General features: G+C 45.2%; 1 protein-coding gene across 3 annotated transcripts in view; it reads left to right on the forward strand.

Moving 5' to 3' along the window:
* The window catches only part of ARMC2 (armadillo repeat containing 2), a 99,674-nt gene that overhangs the window by 69,613 nt on the left and 5,790 nt on the right, over window positions 1–24,271 (forward strand). Inside the window, exons 13-17 of one of the 3 annotated variants that reach the window (XM_040627605.1) lie at window positions 12,945–13,260; window positions 19,220–19,342; window positions 19,652–19,765; window positions 21,363–21,495; window positions 21,779–21,939. In XM_040627605.1, coding sequence (XP_040483539.1) covers window positions 12,945–13,260; window positions 19,220–19,342; window positions 19,652–19,765; window positions 21,363–21,495; window positions 21,779–21,939 — 847 coding nt within the window. Of the gene's footprint in view, window positions 1–12,944; window positions 13,261–19,219; window positions 19,343–19,651; window positions 19,766–21,307; window positions 21,496–21,778; window positions 21,940–24,271 lie in introns of those variants that run through there. The other 2 variants (XM_040627607.1, XM_040627606.1) reach the window with 2 other exon arrangements.

Genomic DNA, 24,271 nt, shown 5'->3' on the forward strand with positions numbered 1-24,271 from the left:
TTCTTCTAGCCCTGAAAGTCTCTAATTCTTTGACACTTTAGTATTTAGAAGATGAAATTCTTCTAAAGTAAGGTAAGTATTAGAAAGAAAATAATTTGGTTTTAATGGATATGGTAAAAGTATATATCTAGCTGTTTAAAAAAAGAAAGTAGTCACAAGTGACTCCACCTTAATAAAATCATAATAGTACACACATTAAGTCTTATTATAAGTTTTTGAATATTCATTAAATGCAGTTTATTTGTATTCAGCTTTATAAATGATTAAAGTAACATCAACTCTTTAGTGAGACATTTTATACATGAACACAATATATATTCATTTCAAATATGGTAAAATTTCAGAATCACATACTAAGTTTAAAACCAAATAATTTATGTGTATACTAAGAACATTTTAATGTAAAGCTTTGTGTTTGTTTATCTTGGCCATCTCAAAACCACCTCAAAATATAATCCCTGTTTGCCACAAATAGCATTGAACTTATTTTTACCCAGCCAAGTACTTCCGCTGAGAATGACTAAGTTGGTCAGATTTGATGCTATTATTAGCTAATTTATTAAAAGGTTACTAGTCTTTTTTTGGTTATACAGATGACAGAGAAGTTTCTATGCTCATATTATACCATTACTACATTTTAAAGAGGGTAAAACCTTGCTTAAAGTGTTAAGTTTTTATTTAGCTTTTAAGCAGTGATTTACGAATATGTACTTGAGTTTCTGATTCTGAGTATTTGATTACATATGCTTTCCCCTACATATTTTGTATTTTCTCTAAATTATACACTTTGAAAGATTTAAAGGTACAAGAATTTGCTATGTCAGGGGAAGAATGGATTTGAGTAATCTACCTGAAAGTATTCTTAATCTGCTATTAATTGAAGTGTCCATTAAGCATTTATTAATCTAGATCTTGGTACAATATATGATCTGAACTATAATCTTTGGACAAGTGAATTAATCCGATGAAAAGCTTAGGCACTCCTATTCCTGGTTTTCTTTTTTAAGGAAAAAATTAAATGGTAGAAAAGATACTTTACTATAGCAGTAAAAGAATTCTTTTAGATCTTATACTTAAAAAGTTTAGCTATGGATATTATTTTGAAATGTTATTTTATGGACTTTTATTGTAATTTCATTTTGTCATCATTATTCTCTTTGGTTTGGTGTTTCGATCATGGATGGTTCAGATAACTATAACTGGAGAAGACATCCTCGCTTGCACTAGAATATTCAAATGTGGGTGAAAGAAAACATTTCTGTGTAACAGTTTGATTTCAATTTATGTCATAACCTGTATTTTTAAAAAGGAAGAAAACCCACCAGTTCAGTACTGACAAATAGTCCTATTGTTTTGTAGCATTACTAGTAAATAGCTGTTTGTTTTTCTGATTATAGCTCGGATGATGGCCATGTTTAGTAAATAGACAAATATCCTGGTATCTTGCCAATATGAGACACTTGAGACGTCAACACGGTTAAGAGTGTGCTTTTTCTGGTTCAAGGGACTAACTGTCTTTAATTGGCATAAAATTTTACCATGCCTCTTGGTGAACTACTTTTCACTTTGGACCGATAGTTATTTGTAAAGCAAAATTGGTGTTTCAAAGCCATATTTTTCTGTTGATCCATATGATAATTTTGTGTTCAGAGCTCCTTGCAGACTATGTATAGCACATGTTGTTTCCAGAACCATCAACGAAATGCTTAACTTATGAAATTATTTTTATCATTGTAGTAAAAATCATATTCAGATATATTACATATTTCCTTGCCTTCTTAAAGATACTAAAAATTATTTAACCTCTTCTTGATGCCGAAGGTCAATATTACAAGCATTAATTACTGCTCTAGAGGCTATTTGCCCCTTCCTGGGAGCACAGGTCTGATTCTTTAAATGTCTGTGTCTTCTTTTTGTAGATTTCATTCTCTTTCCTTTCTATTGATTGTTAACTCTGCCTTTGGTAATCTTCACTTACCCTTTGTGATTATTTGCTTACAATTAGGAGGGGAAACGCATAATAAAACTTGTTAAAAGTATCACCTAAAAAAGTCTTAAATAAAATTGAATATGAATAGACTCTTAGTGAGTGGACCTGAGGGGACTCTTTGATGAATTATCCCTTGTCACTTCTCATCTTGAAGGGCCAATTAATATTACAAGATGTAGCTCTCCTGTCCCCTCCTCTGTGGAGCCTTTCAAGACCCTCAATTCCTCTCGCATCCGCGCATGATTTTAAAGATTTAAACATAGCCAGTACACCCAGCTAGTATACCCAGAGCTAAGGACCCAAGTAGAATATCCCTAACCTTAACCACTTCACTATAATTGAGAAAAAGTATCCAAAACTTAGAAATAAGATGTTGGGCTGGGAGGCTGCATGTCCTGACAAAGTCATGCTGGGGAAATGTTTAATAGGCAGGGCTTAATTCTCCTGGAGAATGTATCTTTGTTTAAACTTGCTATTTACTATTCAATTAGAACCCAGGCACTATAAAGTTACACATTAATTTGTAGATTTTTCTCTGGTAGACAAGACAACCTCAAAAGTTATGGTTTTATGACCCTGTAGGCTATTAGCCAGGTGTGTATCTAACCTAGTAATCTAACATTTTTTTTTAATGCTTGTAAACCCCCAATTCTTTGATTGTTCTTGGAGCCAACTTAACCATTGTATTGGCTCCCTCATTAATGAGATAAGTAATTTTTTTAATGTGTTAATTTTATATCTGTATGACAGTCATGTTGTTAACTCTTCAAAAATTATACTTTGACTCTATGCTGTGTTTTACTTATCCTAAAGAATGAAATGTTATAGTTTTGGACCATCTCTGATTTTTTTCTAGTAAGAAAAATGGATACATACTTTATATTTTCCTCAAGACCAAAATATTTTAGAAGAGCAGGGAAATTGTTCAGGCTACAAGAAGTAGTTATGTGTCCCAACTACTTCCTAAAATCATTAACCAAAAGCTCCATACTCCATAGATCTTTGTAAATATTTCTTTCATGATTCTCCAAATGGTCATTTTTTTGTATAGCTGCCTCACCCACTCCTGGGAATTCCTGAAGGACACGGGCCTTGTTTTGATAAACCTGAGATGATGCTTGGCGTAGGAGACGCGTGATAGAGTGCTGAAAGAATGAATTTTGAGTATTTGAAATGCTTTGGAATCTGTAAAGCATTATAAAATATTTCTTCTAGTATCTTAATACTTCTTCCTTAAGTATTTACTTTCTTTTTCCTAGTTTGGAGGAGGAAATGATAATATTTTTTCCCCACATTTTTCACATTGGTGAACTGCCCTACGCAAGAGTAAAACAGAAGTAGTGGATTTTAAATTACTTCAGATCAGCATAGCATCTTAGGTTCATGTTCCCAAGTGGCCAGCTGAATATGATTTGTATTTCCTCTCTTTTAGAAATAAAAGTAAATCCAGAAATCCCACACCATGCATGTTCTGCTGGGAGTGTATTAATCTGCAGTGGCTAAAAACTGCTACACCTGAGATTTATTTGGATGTTGAGGCTTTGAACTAATCTTTGGAAAACCCACCAACCCTCCAGCAATTTATAGAATTATTACTTCCTATAATTATTTTTGTTTCTAAAAATCCAAGACTAAGTTGGGTTGTAGACATGTATACTTTGGAAGATTGGTAGTCTCTCTCTATATACATAGCTATCACCAAGTGATTAAACAGGCAGAAAGAGTCTCTGTACCTTATCTTTGTTCTGAGAGGTCAGTATGAACTTTGTCTTAAAAGTCTTGAGGGCTACACTGGGAATCAGCAGAGATTTCATTTTTCTGAGATTCATTTTTAAATCAAATCATGTTCATGGCTAAGCATATTTTCAAAGAATACAGAAACAAAAACCTCAAAAAAAAATAAAAAAGAAAAGGAAGGAAAAAGGAAAACCCCTACACACTCCTCTTTAGTGATTTTATCAAGCTGGTGAGGCACGTCACAGGAAACTGTGCCTGTCACTTCCATAGTGCCAGGGCTGACAGCTGCAGGGAGGGGTAGAATATTTCCTCTCTTATCTGCTGTTTTTCCCACTGAAGGGAAAAAGAAAGGAAGAGAGGAAGGAAGGAAGGAAGGAAGGAAGGAAGGAAGGAAGGAAGGAAGGAAGAAAAAAGGGAGGGAGGAAAAGAAGGAAGGAGGAAAAGAAGGAAGGAAGGAAGGAAGGAAGGAAGGAAGGAAGGAAGGAAGGAAGGAATTATATGAGAAAATGCCAAAAGTAAAAAAAAAAAAAAAAGAATTCCCCTCCCCCACTCTTTTACATTACTCATACTCGTTGTGTTGAGGTAAGCTCTGGCTGCTGCACCTAAGAACGTAAGAACGGGTAAACAGACAGTAGGTCTTAAAGTGGGGAGATTTCCGATTCTTTCTTGATTTAAATCAGTAGTAGCGCCTGAACTTGGCTGGTCATCAGAATCACCTGGGGAGCTTTAAAAATACAGGTTCTCAGGCCCCACCTTTGGAGATGCTGATTCTGGTCTGGAATGGGGTCCAAGAACCTCTTTTTAGGGGCTCCTCAAGTGATCGAAATGCATAGCAGCTTTGGGACCCTGTGGTATAAATCCTTCAGGTGGTTCCTTAAAATAATTTTCTCCAACATTGACTGCGGAGGATTTCTATAAAATCTCGAGATTTTGAAGTGATGAATCCAGTCAGCCACACAGGGTCAGTCTTTCTCTGCAGGCCTGTGGCTGACAGTGAATCTCCCTTCCAAAGTGGAGCCAAACTAGCAAGACAAAGCAGGTGTTGGTGTAGGTTTCCCCAGCAAGCAGTGACAACCCGAGCGGTGACAACCATGCCTTTTGCTTTTTGCACCAAGAACTAAAGGTTTTCTTAGCTAGAGAAAATGAGAGGGCTTATTAGACTCTTCCATGAATTTTTTTCCACCAGACTTATGTTAAAACAATTGACTAGTCCTGGATAAAAGAAAACAAACAAAAAAGGAGTCATGGGGCCACACCCAGTGATAACATTGATAATGCTTTATAACACAGCGTTCACATTGGTGAGGCTTCAGGCGCTGGTTGGAAGGAACCACTTGGGAGAAGCAAGTTCAGGCTTTCTACTGCAGGGCCCTCAGAATGGCCTCAACCTGAAGTAACTAGATAAACCATGAGTTGTTGATTTGTAGTTTGTGAAATCACCCCCAAATTTTATTCAAGTAATCACCAAATATTCCTGCCGATGTGCTGCTTTGGGGAAGTTCAGTGTAGACCCATATCTGAACTTGGTAAGTTTGCAACAGATACATTTGAGGAAGATTAGTGCATATACAAACAATGGCCCAGTTGGCTCCAGCCCTCTTTGCACACAGCCCTGCAGTGAGGTGGGCCTGTTTGTGGCTGGTGCTTGTGGTCCCAGCCAGGGTTCCTGGTTTATCAACAGTCTCAGAGAAAAGGAATCCACTCCTCCCAGCTCTTACAGTCCTCCCAGGACTTCCTCAGGGAGAACAAGGGAAACTTCTTTGGCTTATGTCTAAGCAGGTTAATTGGTCCAAGATCCATGGTACAACTAATAACTCCAGTTCACACACACACACACACACACACACACACACACACACCAAAACACAACATCTCGGTCAGCTTGATGCAGTTGGAAAGCTAAACCTTAGCGTTAGGCAGAGCGTCTATTACAAATGCTAACCAAAATTCAATCAAATGACAAATTTCATTTAAGAAATGTGCACATATTGTATGCTTTATGGTGTAAACTACATTTGGTACAAACCAAATGTACAAACAGATGGGCCTCGTAATGCAGGAATGAGCAGGGTCGATATCATCCTTGCAAATCAGGGCCTGCCTTAGGAGGTGCCTCTGACGTCAGCGTGGCTGCATTTAGCATCTCCGCAAAATATGTTTGGGTTTGTTTTCTGGAAGAACATGAAGGGCTTTTCCCCATTTCTTCTGTAAATATCTGTTGGGCAGGAGATCCGGTGAAATGCCTCAAATAAGCTTTGTAAGATGGGCAATATTTTACAAAGGTCCTGGTCCAAAAAGATCCACCTTTATCTACATTCCCATCACTTGAACCCATTGAGCAGCTGCCTGCTAACCCTCCCCATTTTTAGATATGGTCAGTTTCTTGTTTTTTTTTTAAAACAGAACGTCCAGAGGCGAGACCATCAGCAGAGCATTCGCAGACACTGTCTGGGAATCGCCCGACGTGTCCTTGCTTGTGCTGTTTTCAAAGTCATGCCTCCCTCATTCCATTTAGACGCCTGTTCGGGTAAGCGATCATGTTTGGCCATGTACGCACAGTGGGCACCGTCTGATTTGGAATGCTTAGAAATCGTCGTGTCGACAGCGAGACCTGGAATGTCTGAAGAGTGTGGGCTGAAAGCACAAACGTCTGCCTTCTTTCTAGCTGTGTGACAGTCCAGAGGGAATGTGACCCCTCTCTCCCCTCCATCTGGTGCGGGGCTGGTGCGGATTGGTTAGGAAGGCACCTCCACCCCTTCCCCTGGAGCCTTTATATGGCAACTTGGCTCCCAGCTTGCCCTCTGCCTCCTGCCTGGCAGGAGCGTGCCCTGTGGCTCTCTTCCCAGCCCCTCCGCAGGCACATTCCCAGTGGGTACTGCTAGTATTTGGCTGAGCTTGCTCCTTTTTTCAGCCTTGGCCTTGGTCTGCACCCCTGACCGGGAGGGCAGCACAATAAGCCCTCAGCTCGTTCATCCTTTCCAGCGCCTGCTGCTTTGCCCTTGTGGAACTGGCTCTTCCCCCGCTCAGTACGGAACCCGAACGCCTGATTTATGTCTGTGGACTTAAAAAAGAACAGAGCACAGTGAAATTCTAGCCTTGCCTGGTGCTTTGGCGTGACGGCCACATCCAGAGGCACGCAGTTGGTGCTCAATGGATGGCCGCTGGCAGAACGGATAGATGAGGCATCGAGTGTAGTCTCTTCTGGTTTTTAAATGACCTTCCACTTAGATTCTGGGTTTTCAGCCTCCAGTATCTTAGATTCTCCCGTCTTCTTGCATGGTTCGGCACTTCTGCAAACTGTTGACCCACTTTCAGGACCCTAAGGTTAATGAGCATTTTTGCGGTAGTGCAGTCTGACTTCCACATGGGTAAAACTGATCTGTTCTTCAAGCCACCTATACGTTCGACCAATGTTGAGGTGTCGTTCGAGGGTGGTAAGTTGGGTACGTGTTGCAAATTACAGATCCCGATTCAGCTCTCAGATCCACTCTGCATAAGACGTTTCTACCCAAATTTTAAATGGGGCATCTTGAAAATCTTTCTAAAATGTTTTTCTTTACTCAATCAAATAGTTCTCTCCTAAGTAAGTGGAGTCTGCTGAATGTGGTTTATTCTTTCTGTGATAGTTTGATATGTACCTTCCCTATGGTCGACATTATGCACACCAGTTATTTTAAGGCCCGGTGGGAAGGGTGTGGGCCTCGAGGAGGACCGTGTTCGCTTTGGCTGACTGTGGGCAGGAGTAATCATGTGAGGTCATGCGAAACTGGTCACACGGGCTGGACGGGGCATCGGACACTGGCTTTGACATTTACTAGGCAGTGGATGTGTTTGAGCTGAGCTTCAGGAAGCGGTGTTAACGTCGATCACAGAGGGGGGAGTCCATCAAGGGTTTGTGGCAGGAGTCTACAGCCAGGCCTCTGGAGCAGGCATGGGAGGGAGGGGTAGGGGAAGGCTTTGAGACGGCAGAGCAAAGGGAACTCCGCAACTGGTTGATGAGGGGAGTGAGGAATCACAGATGCCTGTGGGGCCAAGTCTGGGGGATCGGACAGGTGAGGGGGACGGGGTAGGAGGAGAGGGGCTGAAGGAGTTTGGGAATTGTCTGTAAGCACAGATGGTCCCAGTCCTGCCCCTTCTCACCGGGATTGGACTTTGGGCTCGGCAAGCTCCGTGAAGCCTGAGTCCCCACGTCTCTGAGTAGAAGGAAAGCCTCCTTTGCCGACGTGAGGCCAGTCTCTCTCACACCAACACCCGCTGCTGCTGGAGCTTGCCAGCGGCTCAGCCGTGTCGGCTCCATGCTTCGTGCCAGTTAAAGCAATTTCATTTACAGCAGCGCAGGGCCCATCAAGGCTGAGCCCCGTTCGTGCTTGCGAGGACACGACATACTCGAAACTAAAGAGAATACCCCGCAGGCAGTGACTGGAAGGCACACTGGAGGTTGGGCGTCTTGCAGTAGGCGTACCTGTTGGTCTGAGCCCTGGCTGGCCCTAGCTGTCGCTGGGTCCATTCCATTTTTATGCAAAATGAGAAAGTCCGTAGGAACTGGTTACACTAGACTGCTTTCTTTAAACAAAAAATCCTCTCTCCTGATTCATCTTCATTTTGCCGTTTCAAAATCCCTAGCTGTGGTATGAATCTGCAACCTTGGGTTAAATTGAATAAAAATGCTCTAAAAGTTCAGGGTTGATTTGTAGGTGGTTCTCAGATACTGTCTGAGAATCAGGGAAAGAACCTGTACCTCGAAGGAGACTTGTATACCGATACAATGATTTTCTGCCATGGATTCAATCCGTGGACTCTACAAATTGATAATTTTGGCCTTTGTCTAATTTTTCACATCTTTATAGACTATTTAATGAAGTGGCACTCTGTGGGCTTGAGAAGGACTGGGTTGTGGGACAATACATTACCTCTCTATGACACTGTCCGAGGCAGTCCTCTGCACAGTGCGGACCACCCATGGCCAGCCAAGCGGCATCGTGCGGCCCTCTTGCTCCGCTGGTGCTCTCAGGATTCCAGATGAGTCAAGACAAGCACCACCTCTGCCAGCCTCCTGGGAGACTGCTTCTATTTTGGCCTAGTCCATGTTCCCTAGATTTACAGAGAATACATTTGAGAAAGGTGGGGTGGGGGGGATGAAAAGCTGCCTTAGCCAACCCTGAGAAAGAGGACAGACACAGTGAACATAGCAGTTGCTGGAAGCTTGGTGCCGTGAGCCGCGCAATCTGCCATCCCCATTTGTCGATCTCGCATGCCATCCTTCAGTTGGCAGCATGGCTGCCAGGAACCACCCCCTCCTTTTTCCATCTGAAGGCAGGGAANNNGAGGTATGGTGGCAGCGTTAACTCTTCCTGCCCTGAAGTCTAGAGTTTCTCCTTCCCACGCGGGGCTCGATAATCTGTGCCATGTTAGGATCCACACAGATACTACAATCAAAGAATTTTAGAAGTTGAAGGGGCTGAGGGAATTTTTCAAAGGAGAAAAGCAGGACTTAGTCTCCCCCAGATTAGACCACATGTGACAGTGGGCAGAGTTCCTTTGAATTTGGAAGGACAGTGATCTCTACGGAAAGCTGCCTTTTTCTCCAGCCTGGGATGATGTGGTCTGAATACTCCTGGCAAGTCAGCAATGATGGGCAGAGATGGCACGGGGCCCGAGACACCTGCTGGTTCTATGAAGGAGGAGAACAAACACAGGGAGGCAGAGGTGAAGTAGCAAGGCCTGGGAAGAGGGAGAAGGGAGAAGAAATAGTCCAGCATCCTTCCAAAGACAGCTGTGACATTTTACGGGGTAAACTGAGTAGCCTGATAGGACTTAGGAAAAAGAATACAACTCCTTTTTAAATTTGTTAAGAAGTCATTCAGAATCACATAGAATGTCTTCCCCGTTTTGCTTACCGTGCTTCTGAGGAGATGGGAGAGGCGCACTATCCGGGGAACAGTGTCAAGTCCAGAAACGTCGACGGGGCTACTGTCAAGTGCAGGAGGGAGGTGACCACCTGGATTGTAGAGCTTGGGAACAGCTGTGTTCAGATGAAAGGACTACAAGTTATCACTTTAAGTGAATTCATTTGTGTATCTAAATGCTTGGAACAGTGCCTAGCACATCACAAACGCTGTGTGTTCATGGCTGCTGCTGCTACCATCATGGCTGACTGTTACTAATTTTTCAGAGGTAGAACTCACGTGGCATGCCTTTAATCAGAAATCATACACCAAAGTTGATGCAAAAAGCTCCTGTTCCTCAGCTTAGATAATATAAAATGGAATATCCTTCGAGGAACCTAATTCTCAGAAACACCCTCTGTCCTGTTTGGAAAACGTCCTGCTTTTCTGTTGGGTGTGGCCAGGGTGGAGGCGTGCTTTCCTTCCAGAACCCAGGGAGGAGCCTCTGCTATTAGGAATTATGTGAAGTAACCACTGGTTTTATGTGAGGTGACGGGTGTTATAATGAAATTGTGTTGCTTGTGTTAGATGTAAGACCCACAGACTTCAGCTTTTTTAGGGAACCATCCGGTGATCAGAGACAGACAAAGTGACCCCAGTTCCGAGAAAGGGGACTGTCCCAGGTACTCTTTCTCAAGACCCGCTGCTTTCTACTGGCCAACCCACCCTATCCTCCCCTCCAGAGAGCTGTATTTCACACCTTTTTCAAGGTGGAATTCAAATCCATTGGAGGTAATTTTGCTGATCACCCCCCACACACACACACACACACTGTTCCCTGGGCATCCTTTCATACAAACTTCTCCAAGACCATCGGGTCTGTCCCACACAGTTTAATGCTACTGAAGTGTTATTGATAGTACGTGAAAATGGTTCAGAACAGTGCCCGAATCATTCCTCATGATTTGTGCTTTCCCCGTTCTGTCTTGTTTGCCCTCACGATACAGTATTTTCTCCATTCTACAAATGAGTTAATGGACGCACGGAGAGGCTAAGTGAAGTCACGTGTATGAACCAGACCGCCTGGCTCTCAAGCTGGGGATCCTAATTCCTTTCCGTGTCTGGCTTCCTGGTTGGCCCTCTTCGTCTTTGCTCTTATCCCACATATGTTAGCCTCGTCCTCGCAAATAGACTAGAAGCTTTTCAGAGCCCCTTGTCTCATATTGTTCCTGTGAGTGTATTCTCCCAGGCCCCCAGCATTCAGACTTATCTATGGACTGGCATTCAGGCTCCCGGTGGCCCAGGAGCGGGTTCTCCCAACTGGATGACTGGCTGCCATTGGTTGCGTGCTGAGCGGAGGTGTTTCCCAGTGTGACCTCTCTCCTGGACCAGCTCCAGTTCTTGCTGGTGTGTTAGCCTCCGACTTTCTTCATGTTGACAAATGGTTCCCAGCTGCACAAGCAGCGGCCTCGCTTCTTCTCGGCCAGTGCCAGGGAAAACTTTTCTTTCAAAAACAAGCAGCAACAGGTCGGTGTTGGCCAAGTAGCCCCAGGCAAATCTAGAAGTCTTGTCCTTTGTCTGTGACACTCCACTCTCTGCCACCCACGGTTCCTGTGCTGCCCACCCTCACCCCCAGGTCCCAGCTAGACCTGGCTCCCCCATTAAAACAGGTCCAGGCCTTTGCTCTTTGTCCCCTTTGGTTAAGGCTGCTAATTACTACAGATCTGATAAAGCCGGTTTACTGGGAATCCCTCCTGGTGACATATTTGCATTTTATTTTTTATTTACTTTTTTTGGGAAAGATTATATTTATTTATTTAAGAGCGAGCCAGCCTGCAAGCTGGGGAGGAGGAGGGAGAGGGACAAGTGGACTCTGAGCTGAGTGCAGAGCCTGACTCCCGGGTTCAAACTCAAGACCCTGAGATCAGGACCTGAGCTAAAATCAAGAGTCGGAGGCTTAACAGGACAAGCGACCCAGGCGCCCCACATATTTGCATTTTGAAAGGATATAATTCCTTAAGTGCTCTCCAAAAGTCCAGGCAAAGGCGATCCTACAGGACAGGCCCTATGGGAGGCAGGCCTTGGCTATAGAGAAGACTCCAGCTCAGGGGGAATCTGGGTTCAAATCCTGCCTCACTCCTCACTAGCCGTGTGACAAGGCAGTTTCTACAAACCCCAGTGTCTTGTCTGTCAAATTGCACAGCGCCTGGCGCAATGAGAGTTAGCGGCCAGATCAGTTACAGCTCTTCTGTAAGTGTCCTTTAAAGTCTCTTCCTCCCAGAGGAATTCCCTCATGATCGGTGGGTAGGGGGAAGGCCAACTGTACTCGTTTGTCTGTTGTTGTAGAATTAAGAACGGAGTTGTTTTTGTATCCTGTTTAGTTGTAAATTGTTCTCAGCTTGGGATTTCTAGAAACATTTATTTATTGTGAAATATAGCTGACATGCAGGAAGGTACATAAAACACACAAGCACAATTTAGCAAATCGTGATAAAGGTGTCACCCACGTAACCACTACCCTGGTTGAGAAAGAAAAGTACTGCTTTAAAGTGGTATATTTATATAACACAGTGATTCTCAACTGGGGGTGATTTTGCCCCCAGGACATTTAAACCTTTTTGGTTGTGGGGCGCCTGCCTGGCTCAGCTGGTAGAGCATGCAGTTCTTGATCTCGGGGTTGTGAGTTCAAGCCCCATGTTGGGTGTGAAGCCTTGTTAAAAAAACGGTTAAACTTTCTTGGTCGTGACATCTGGGGAGGCGCTACTGGCATCTCTAGTAGGGGCCAGGAATACTGCTGCTAAACACAGCCCCCCCCCCAGCAAAGATTATCCTGCCTCAGAAGTCTCCGGAGCCCAGCCAGAGAAGCCTGCCTTAACAATCTGAGGAAGCCTCGTGAGAACACCTGATATTTAGAAACACGATGCTTCAGTGGCAGGTGGGCTCTTGGGGAAAGATTTGGGTGCTCAAGAAACCTGTTAGTGTCATAGCTTAGATTTACATAACACCTTGTCAGTAATCTTATCCCACTCAACTAATTGTTCTCTGGGGGATTAAAAAAAAAAAAAAAAGGCCAGCCAGAATTTCAGATGAAGGATCTGAAGTTAATAGCCCTTGCTAATAGCATCCCTCAGTTTGTATTCTTTCATTGTTGCCAAATGCTTTTAATCTCCTCCGTCAATTTGCACCAATCTTGGGAATCAAATGTTAGACAAGTTAGTAGAAGCCAGATGTGCTCCATCGTACTATTAATTAACCCGTGCATAAGTACTGTGCTCTTTCGCACGACTCGTCCCGGCCCCTGTGCGCTTGTCACCATCTTCCCTTTACTGCAGGATTTAGTCGTCCGTCTTGTCTTTATCCTCGGCAACCTGACAGCGAAAAATAACCAGGCTCGCGAACAGCTTTCCAAAGAGAAAGGGAGCATCCCGACCCTGCTGTCATTGTTCCATACGTTCTACCAACTGGACCAGTGTGCGGAGAAGCGGGCGGCAGGAGCGGAGCAGTGCCAGGCGCCGAGGCCGCGGGCCCAGGCGGAGGACGTGCTCATCAAGCTGACCCGCGTGCTCGCCAACTTAGCCATCCACCCTGGCATCGGCCCGGCGCTGGCCGCCAACCCGCGCGCCGTGGGCCTGCTGCTCGCCACGCTGGGTAAGGCCCGCGCCGGCCGGCCGCTGCCTGCAGGGGGCGCAGTCCCGTGACACCCCGCCCCCCTCCTCCCCGCCGCCCCGTGAGGGTTTCAGGGGGCGCAATGGGCTCGCTTGAGTGAGCCTTCTCAGCTGCACGCAGGAAAATTCCTCTTCTGTTCAGAACTGCCCCAAAAGTAATTCATATATATATGTATGTATACACATATATACATACATGTTTTAAATTTTATAAATTTATAATGTATACATATGTATACATACATATATATGTTTTAAATTTGAAAATCCAGATTTAAAAGAATATATTAAAATATATTTTTCATATATATATACATATATATGTATGAAAAGGAAAGAAAACAAAAGAAAAAATAGTTACTAAAACCCACTGAAGTATACACCTTGAAAAGGGTGAATTTTATGGTCTGTGGATTTTATCACAATTAAAAAAAAAAGTGTACCGATCAACTTGCCAGAAATTGACCAAACTAAGCACAAAGAGTTTAAAATCCTTAATTTTTCCTGGGTTAGTCCACATGATGAGAGGGTATCTTTTTCTTTTACAAGTTTTTACAGTATCTGTAATTATGGCCCCCAGTCGTTCAGGTCCCATTTCCCCCCGTTATTCGCCACTGCACTCTTCCATAACAAACTACCACAGACTGGGTGGCTTAAACCACAGAAATTTGTTTCTCGTGGTTCTGGAGGCTGGAAACCCAAGGTCGGGGGCCGGTCAGTGGAGTCTGGGATGAGAGCTGTCCTCTGGACTTGCAGACAGCTGCCTTCTCACCAGGTCATCACATGGCGGTTCCTCTGAGCGTGCCCTCAGGGAGAGAGAGGATGGTCTCTCTCTTTCTCTTCTTCTAAGACCACCAGTTCTATCGGATAAGAACTCTACCCTGACAACCTCATCTAACTTTCCCTCCTAAAACCCCTGTCCCTAATTACAATCACATTGGAGGTTAGGGCTTCCACAAATGAATTTGGGGGGGGGGACACAATTCAGTCAATAATATTCTGCTCCTGCCCCCCCCCCAAATTCATGTCCTTCTCACATGCAAAACACACTTATTCCATCTCAATAGCTTCAAAAATTTTAACTCATTCTGGCATCAACTCTAAAGTTTAAGGATCAACATATCATTGAAATATCATCTAAATCAGATACTGTGAGACTCAAGATACCATACATCCTGAGGAAGAATTCCTCTCCTGTGAACCTGTGAAACTGGGCAGATTACATGCTTCCGAAATACAGGGGTGGGGCAGCCCTAGGATAGACATTCCCGTTCCAAAGGGAGAAAGAGGGAAAAAGGAAAAGGTGGCACTTCCCAGGCAAGTCTACAAGCTAGCAAGGTGAATTCCATCTTATTTTAAGACTTGAAAGCAATCGTCTTTGGTTCAGTGCTCTGCCTTCCTGATCAACCCACTGGGGCAGTGGTCTGGCTTCCACCTCTCTGTCAGTTAGGGTGCCGGGGCTCTGCAAGTTGGTCTTGTCCTCAGGGCTTGTGGGGCTTGCTGGGGCGGGGGGGGATTGTCTGGCCTGTTGAAACCGAGGCAGTGGCCCTGGTGATCTCTCACTCACCTTTGGGGTCATTTCCACTCTTCTGTAAAAATAATGCCCACTCACAGCTCAATAGCTCTCTCCTCCTGTCCTGTCACATGCAAGGATAGCCTTCCTGTCTCAGAGCCTTTCCGTACAAACTGGCAGTGTTTCTGCTCATAGAATCCCAGAAACTCCGTATTGAATGACATTCCAAATGCACGCTTGCTTCTCTCTAGCACATGCTTCCTCACTTTTTGCCATAGGGTAGACTGAAAATTTTCCAGATCTTCAGGTTCCAGTTCCTTTTGCTTAACAATTCTTTCTTCAGGGGCGCTTGGGTGGTTCAGTCATTAAGCGTCTGCCTTCAGCTCAGGGTGTGATCCCAGAGTCCTGGGATCGAGCCCCGCATCAGCCTCCTCTGCTGGGAGCCTGCTTCTTCCTCTCCCACTCCCCCTGCCTGTGTTCCTTCTCTCACTGGCTGTCTCTCTCTCTATCAAATAAATAAATTTTAAAAATCTTTGGGAAAAAAAAAACAAAAAAACAATTCTTTCTTCAGTTCATCTGTCTCCTCACCTTTTACTATAGTGTCGGGAGAAGCCAAGCCACACCTCAAACACTTTTGCTTAGAAAGCTCAGCTAAATACCCAGTATTGTTGCTTGCAAATTCTACCTGTCACAAAACGCTAGATGCAAACATAGTTCAGCCAAGTTCTTTGCCACCTTATAATGATTACCTTCCCTGCAGTTTCCAGTAAGCTGCTCCTCATTTCCATCTGAGACCTCACCAGAATGGCCTTTATGTCCATATTTCTACGAACATTCTGTTCATGACTATGGATGTATTCCCTAAGAAGATGGAAGCTTTCTCTCCTGCTCTCTTTTCTTTCTAAGCCCTCCCCCGAATTGTCTCTAAAATTTCACAGTTCTAGCATGTACCTCAGACTCCTCTAGCTTCCCCCATTCCCCAGTTCCAAAGCTGCTGCCACACTTTCAGGGACTTGTTACAGCAGCAGCCCACTTCGTGGTACCAACACCCATCCCAGTCGGCTAGGGCTGCCATGACAAAAGAGCATAGACTGGGTGACTTCAACAACAGATTTATTTCCTCACACTCTGGAGACCGGAAGTCTGAGATCAGGCTGACATCATGGCTGTGTTCTGGGGAGGTCTGTCTTGCTGGCTTGAGGATGGCTGCCTTCTTGCTGTGGCTGCACACAGTCTCTGCTGGCATGTGCACTTGGAGAGCATGCACTCTCTCTCTCCCTCTTTTTTTTAAATTTAATATAATTTTATTTCTTTATTTGTTAGAGAGAGAGCGCACACACACAAGTGGGGGGGGGTGGGCAGCAGACAGAGGGAGAAGGAGAAGCAGGCTCCTTGCTGAGCAAGGAGCCCGATGGGAGACCCCATCCCAGGACCCTGAGATCATGACCTGAGCTGAAGGCAGACGCTTCAGCTGAGTCCCCCAGGCATCCTCCTTCCTCTTCTGATAAAAGCCACCAACCCTATTGGATAAGAATTCCACCCTTATGACCTCATTTAATCATAATTACCCCTTAAAAGTTGTATTTTCAAATACAGTTCCATTAGGGCTTCAACATATGAATTTGGGGAGGCCGTAGTTCAGTCTCTAGCATGCCCCTCCACTGTTTAGGCCTTGTCATTTCCCACAGGCACCCTGCCCACCAGTGAGCAGGGAAATTAACTGCCGCACAGAGAGATCAACTTAGCTACTACTTACCGGGCTCTGAAAGATCTTCTTGTTGTAAGAAACATTAATACCCGATGAGAATGATGTTTTGGGGTGACGTTTGAACTTTGCCCCCTGCTCTTCATGAAGATCCATTATTGAGTCCTTAGTGCATAGTGAATCCTATGCTAAAGGAGGTTTCTCTTAGTCTGCTCGGGCTCCTGTATAGCAAACTATCACAGATAGGGTGGCTTAAACCACAGATCTGTTTTCTCACATCACAGTTCTGGAGGCTGGAAGCCCAAGGTCAAGTGCCAGCAGGGTTGGTGTCTGGCAAGGATGCTCTTTCTGTCTTATAGATGCTGCTTTCCACCTCTTAGAAGGGCAGCAGCCCTACTGGATGAGGGCCCCGTCCTGATGACTCGTTTAACCCCTCGTCGCCTCCCCTCAGGCTGTAGCTCCAGATTCGGTCACACTGGGGGTGACTTCACACTGGGGCTTGTACATATGAATTTGGAGAGGAACACAGACATTCAGTGCATCACAAGGTTTAAAAACATGTAGTGTGTGCTTTCTAGGAGCTCTGAGTCAGCCTCAGTGGTCTCATATGTAAAATGAGATATTAGGAGGTTAATAGGAACTAAATCGTATCCGCCACTCCCCAGCTTCATATGTTGAACCCCTAACCCTCAGTGTGAAGGTATTTGGAGGTGGAGCCTTTGGGAGATAATCAGGGGTAGACAAGGTCATGAAGCTAGGGTGCTTGTGGTGGGATTAGTGTCCTTATAAGAGGAGACGCCAGGGAGCTTGCTCTTGCTTTCTCTCCACCACGTGAGGCGACAGCAAGAAGGCGGCCATCTGCAAGCTGGGGAGAGTTCTCGCCAGAACCCAACCATGCTGGCGTCCTGATCCCAGACTTCCAACCTCCAGAACTGTGAGAAAAGAAATTTCTGCTATGTAAGCCCCAGATCTGTAGTACTTTGTTAGGGTGCTTGAGCTGAGACAGACGTACCTTCAGAGTATGAATTATGGTGGGTCCGAATGCTCGTAAGTGCATTTAAAGCAGCATTCATCATTTGCTTTTGTGGGGCTAAGTGCGCATACGGCGCTTGGTGCTGCTGTGATAGCCGCCTGGTAGCTGTGAGTACCTACCCTCTTGCCCTAGATCCCAGACACTACAGGGAAGGTGGTGCCACAGAAGGGCTATCCTTTCCTTTCCTAGATGAGCTAATGAATTCTCCTTCCAAGGCAAGAGAAAAAACCCAGGTCCCCGAACACTGCGCAAGGTCTCGTGTCATCAGTCTGGGGAGGGGGGGCGGAATTGGACTCCTCACTGGCATTTCTACATCTGCTGGGAGATGAGTCTGGAGGCTGAGTGGACGGCAGGGACAGAATTACTAAGGGTCTCACGTGCTGAGTAAGAGGTCAATCCTTCACTTGTTGCTGCATTCGGCCACTATCTATTGAGCCCCCTATGTGCCAGACCCCGTTCTAGCTGCTGAGAATGCAACAATAAATAAAACGGACAGATCCCCAGTCTCATAGAGCTTGCATTTTAGGACTAGAAGACAAACGTTAAACACATAACAGGTCAGATGATTACGCGTGCTATGGAGAAGATAAAAATAGGGTCGGGGAAAGAGAGTAATGGATGCTGTTTTATATAGGAAGGTTAAGGAAACTATGTTCAATAAGGTGACATCTAAGCAACAACCTGAAGGATGTGAGGGGTGAACCACGTGGATAACTGGAAACAGAGTATATTCTAGAAGGGAATAGCAGTGCAAAGGTTCAGGCAGGATCATGCTGATATGTTTAAAAAAGGGGGGGAGGCAAGACCAGTGTGGTTGGCACTGGGGACCTGAGGGCTGGAACAGCAAATGAGGCCTGAGATGTTAGAACTGGGGCTGCCCAGGGGCGCCTGGGTGGCTCAGTCGGTTAAGCATCCAACTCTTGATTTCAGCTCAGGTCATGATCTCGGGGTCGTGGGATCGAGCCCCGCATCGGGCGCCAGGCTGGACGTGGAGCCTGCTCAAGATCCTTGCTCTTCCTCTCCCTCTGGGCCCCACCCCCCACAATAAAAAGAACTGGGGCTGCCCAGGGAGCCTGAGGCCCAAGTAGGACAAGATATGTTGGCTGACTTACTTTGAAAGGATGGCCATGTTAAGGATAGACTCAGGGAGGAAGGTGGAAGAAGAAAAGCCAGTTAAGAGGTGAGGGATGGGCTAAAAGGTAGTAGAGGAGGTGAGAAGTGATCAGATTCTGTGTTTGGAGGACAGCACAGGTAGGAGTTATGGAGAGATTATGCCCTCAGGGTCATTCTGCTGACAGGTGGAGGTGTGAGGCACACATTCCCAGGGTAGAGCCCCCAGGAGAGCCGAGGAACACCAGAAACCGGTGGAGATGAGACACAGCTCGGCTTGCCAGTGTGTTGGCGCCCTCACTTGACTGCAATCACAGGGCCTACGTCAGCCCAGTTTTTCCAGACCCCCTGAGAGGAGGGATTGAGCTTAGAGTGTTCTAGAACCTGGTCAAGAGTGGTCTCCTGCGTTTGGTGCATTTCCCTGCAGGAAGAGTCCTGGGAGGTAAAGCAGCAAACAGTGCCCTGCACAGACCTCATCTGGGACAACGGCTTGGCCCGGGCTCTGCTTCGGGGCCCTTAGGAGGTCATATTTCTGCCCCAGCAATGAGTCTTCCATACTCTTTTCCTTACTCTTCTTTCAGAACACAAGTCAATTGAGGATTGTGAGGAGCTGGTGATCAATACTACGGCCACAATCAACAACTTATCTTACTATCAAGTGAAGAAGTCTGTAATTCAAGACAAAAAGCTATATATTGCTGAATGTAAGGTTCAGAACTGGGTTTGGGTAGATGAATGTTTAAGACTTTGACTTTATTAATGGAACATAGAATCGGTGTCATTCATATTTTCTGATTTCTTGTACAAATATCAAAGAGCCTGATTTGTTCCTAAGAAATCAGAATATGGGGGGAAATTAGGGTCTTAGTTCTTGCTAAAGTCCCTTATACTTTGTATTTTATTGTCACTTTAAGATTTTTGAGTTATTGGTATTTAGTACGATGCTGGTGTCTGGTAGCCTTTACATTAAAGGTTAAATTCACTGATTTTCTTTCTCTGGTCCCCAAACCCAGTGCTCATAAAGCTTCTTGTGAGTAATAACATGGATGGAATCCTAGAGGCTGTGCGTGTTTTTGGAAACCTCTCCCAGCACCATGACATCTGCGATTTCATTGTGCAGAAAAATGGTGAGTTAATGGCACTTAATGTTCATAAACATGTTCTTCTTGCCAATAAACAGCTAAGCAGTTTTAGAGCTTGGGTCATGACAATGTGATACTTGTCTCTGCTCTGGGACGAGTAGTGCTTTACATTCTGTTCCATCCGTACTTGGGCCTTCGGCTCAGTGTGCCAACACAGATCTGGGCCGTGTTCTCACGGTTCCTCTTTCCTTTGTGAGTGGTCTTCAGAGCGCCGAGACGGTGTGTGTGTGTGTGTGTGTGTGCGTGTGTTTAAGGGAAACAAGTAATCTGTAGTCATCACTACTGTCCCTGAGAACGGACTCAAGAGACATTCTCCTTTATGTACTAGAATGTCCATAACAGTATGTCTCGTAATAGCAAAAAATGGAGAAATCCTAAGTGTAAAATACATTCTGACATTCACGCAACAAAAAGTTCTATATTGGGGTGCCTGGGGGGCTCAGTTGGTTAAGTGTCCAACCCTTAATCTCAGCTCAGGTCTTGATCTCATCAGGGTCATGAGTTCAAGCCCTGCCTTGAGCACCACACTGGGCAGTGGGGTCTACTTAAAAAAAAAAAAAGTTCTACATCAATTAAAATAAATGAACTAGATTTTCATGGATCAACATGAATCAGCCTCAGACATGTAATACAGTAGCGAAAAAGCTAGTGATCGGAGGGTATATAAAGAATAGTGCCATTAAATAGGTTTTAGAACATGCATAACGATCATGAGTATTGTTTATGATCGATCTCTGGATGCCCCCCCCACGGGATCACTACCTAAGCCGAAGGCAGACGCTTTACCAACTGAGCCACCCAGGAGCCCCCATTCTTTAGACTCTGAAACACACACACATAAGTGACCCACCCGTGGGAGCAAAGTCAGAGCAGGATGGCCACCTGTCAGGTGTGGGGGAGAACAGGAGGAGGCAGAGCACACACTTTTATCCAGCCTCCCCCAGCCCTTTGCCCTGCCCCTGCTGGGGGTGTGAAGAAAACAGGACGAAGAGTTCCGTTTCCTGGAAGTAAAGGAAAGTGGTTCCCAAAGGTGGGGGGGCCTGTCTTGCCCTGAGCTGTCCCCTACCCTGGGAGTCCTGCCTTGCTACGGGCTGCTTTCCAGCCCCCTGAGCACGTCTTCTCTTACAAACCCTGGAAGACTTTAGAGAAGATCTCAGCCGGAGCCTACTCTCCTGCCCCAGGGTTGTGTATTTAAAGAAAATTGCTGGTGAAGGTTCAAAAGGGCCTTTGAGAAGAATCAGGTGTTAGAGATGAATGTCACCTGTGTGGTTGGACCCAAGATTTTGTTCCCCTTTTCTACGAGAAGGGACTGTATCACTGCCCTGGAGAGGGAGCTGCCGCCTGGGTCAGATACAGCACTACCTGGGTTCCGAGGACTGGGGCGGGGGCGGGTTCTAGTGCAGCGGGTGTTGGCAGGCGCACAGCTGGGCATGGTGAAAGCCTTCGGGAGAATGGATTAAGCCCTCTAGCCAGTTTCCAGTTCTGTAAGCCACTCCCCATTTCCCCCTTTGCCGTTTGTAAACTGAGGCACAGCTGGGAACCCTGAGCTTTATTGGTCCGCGTGTTTTCTCTACGCTCCCAGTACATAAGTTCATGATCGCACTGCTGGATGCCGAGCATCAGGATGTTTGCTTTTCTGCCTGTGGCGTTCTCCTAAATCTCACTGTGGATAAAGACAAGCGTGTCATCCTAAAAGAAGGAGGTGGCATTAAAAAGTAAGTTTCAAGGCACGGAGTCCCGACTTTCTCATAGTTTCCCAGGGTGGAGGTATTTCAGCGTTTGGAACCGCCAAGCTACGACTCTTAAAATAATTCAGAAGTAGGTTATTGCTACTTTCTAGCTACTTAAGTTTGTAGATGTGAGATGCTTAAAAATAATCACCAAGTTACATATAATACATATTAAATAATACGGAAGGATAATCATCATTATGCTAAAAATATAAAAATTAAAGATTCTGACCTAATGACTTCTCAATTTGACTTTTTAAAAACTCAGGTTGGTGGATTGTTTAAGACATTTTGGTCCTACCGACTGGCAGCTGGCCAGCTTGGTTTGCAAAACTTTATGGAACTTCAGTGAAAATATCACCAATGCTTCATCGTGTTTTGGAGATGAAGACACCAACACGCTCTTAGTCCTGCTGCCATCATTTTTAGGTAAGACCTTTTTTTTTAATAATATTTTTTAATTATGTTAGTCACCATACAGTACATCCCTAGTTTTTGATGTAAAGTTCCATGATTCATTACTTGCGTATAACTTCTGACCGTGAGTCCGTGAGTTTTATCAGAGTAAGAGAATTGTTTTTTTCTCTGACCTGCATGAATAAAGATTGGTATGTGTTTGAGTAGCTGTGTAAATTTGGAAGTATCTGGAAGAGGCTGAATGTTATTTACAGTGGGGGCACAAGGACTTTTAACTCATTGGATACTGTCATGATTTCTGTTGCTTTTTCTTTTCTTTTTTGCATTTTTTTGTAGACTGCTTGAATCCAAGATCTCAGCATAAATTATTGCTGTTTAAAAATATATAGCTGTCGTAATTGAGAAATACGGCTAAAAGCTATTCCGAATTAAGTCATGCTTTTAATGTATCTATACATTTTATTTTAAAGATTTACTTATTCATTTTGAGAGAGAGTGAGAGCACTGGGGGTGAGGAGGGACAGAGGGAGAGGGGAAGAGAGAGAATCTTAAACAGACTCCCCCCTGAGCATAGAGCCCCACGCGGGGCTTGATCTCACGAACCTGAGATCATGACCTGAGCTAAAGCAAAGAGTGGGAAGCTTAAGTGACTGAGCCATGCAGGTACCTCCACATCTATACGTTTTAATTAATAGCCGTATCAGTTATAATGTGGAAGGGTGTCTGTGAAACTATTTGGACTTTACAGTGGGGTTCAGACCACTGAAAGGTAGGAAATCACTGATAGAAACCGAAGGAAAGAGGATAGTTCCTTACATTTAAAAAAAGGTTTTTTGGAGAATTTTTTTTTTTTTTTTTTGGTCCTGGGTTAGGTCTAAAAACAATGATTTGAGTAAATAAATGAGTGTTTTCAATAATCCTTTCCCCCAAATGGAGGCAATGTGCCTACCATTACCCAGCCACTGTGTTGGATCAGCATGGCCACGTGGAAAGGCTCAGTGTGACTCAGCAGTCATGGATTCAAATCCCCGTGTTCTCTTACGGTGTGATTCGACAAGAGAATTTCAGCACCTGTCTTCCCGTCTCTACGATGGGGACGTGGTAACCCTGCCGTGCCACAGGGAGTAGTGAGGATCGAACAGAGCGCGTCCTGAAAAGACCAGTTCAGAGTTTAAAACCTTGCTTTTGTCACTTCTAAGTTTTTGACGTTGCGCTTAACCTCCCTGAATTTGTATTTTCTCGTCTCTAAGCTAGGGGCAATTGATGGGCACTTTGCAGAGTTATTAGCGCGGTAAAGGAGGAGGCCTGTGCAGAGCGCTTGACAGAGCGCCGGCCACACAGCACGTCCTCAAAGCCGGGTTTTGAAGGTGCTTTGTAAATTCTAAGTGTTGTAACAGTGTTATTAAACAGGAACTCAGAACCAGAAGTTATCTGAAAGACTCAGGATTGCTAAGTTGATGTGAAATTTGCTTTCTCCCGGGAAAATAAGTGTGTGTGTGTGTGTGTGTGTGTGTGTGTGTGTGTGTGTGTAGGAGTAAGAAAAAATGAACATGATTTTCAATCATTGAGGTTCACGGTGTGCTCTGGGAACCCTGAGCTTTCTCAGGTTGCCAGGAGCCAAAGTCTGCGCTCAACTTGCCTTAATTCAGCTCACAAGTGTGGCAGAACATTGGAATCAGGCGTGGAATTTAAAAAACACACACTTGTCCTGACCCCATCCCCAGAAATTCTGATCTAAGGAACTCGGGGGTGTGGCCCATTATCTGCATTTTTTCCCCCCAAAGTTCCCCAGCTGAGTTTGCTAGGCAGCCAGGCTTGAGAACCCCTGCCCTGGTTAAGGAAGGCCTTTAAGGAAAGGGGGCACATCACCCAAAGCCTCCTGGAGAGGCACTCAGGACGTGGACAGTCATTCCAGATGAAACCAGAGTCCCTGACGGACCACTTCAGCAGCAGGCCATCATCCGCTCCACCCTGCGGGGGACGCAGCTCTGCTCTGTCCCTGCTGTTATGCAAGAAGTGCCCGTAAGCTCCCGCTTGGTCCTGACTTCAGCTGTCTCCGGGGGGCCTCTTGCTGCCCTCAGTGTGACACTCCTCCGCTGTTGGCTCACCTTCCTATTCGTCTCCCATTTGGGGAAGAGGTGTAATTGGTCTGTGCATCACTCCCTTGGGCTATAGGGCCTTCGGGGCTTAGGCAGCAGCTGCCTCCACCGCAGGCTAGCCCTGGCTTCCTTGGGCACTTAGGTCTGGAGGAGACAACCATAAATAACAAAATGGCGGGGCCACGGGCAACAAGGGCCCCTTGGAAGCTGGTGTGGGCATGGCCAGCTCCTCAGCAGGGACAGAA

Source organism: Ursus maritimus, unplaced genomic scaffold, assembly GCF_017311325.1.
Source record: "Ursus maritimus isolate PB19 unplaced genomic scaffold, ASM1731132v1 scaffold_13, whole genome shotgun sequence".
Lineage (NCBI taxonomy): Eukaryota > Metazoa > Chordata > Mammalia > Carnivora > Ursidae > Ursus > Ursus maritimus.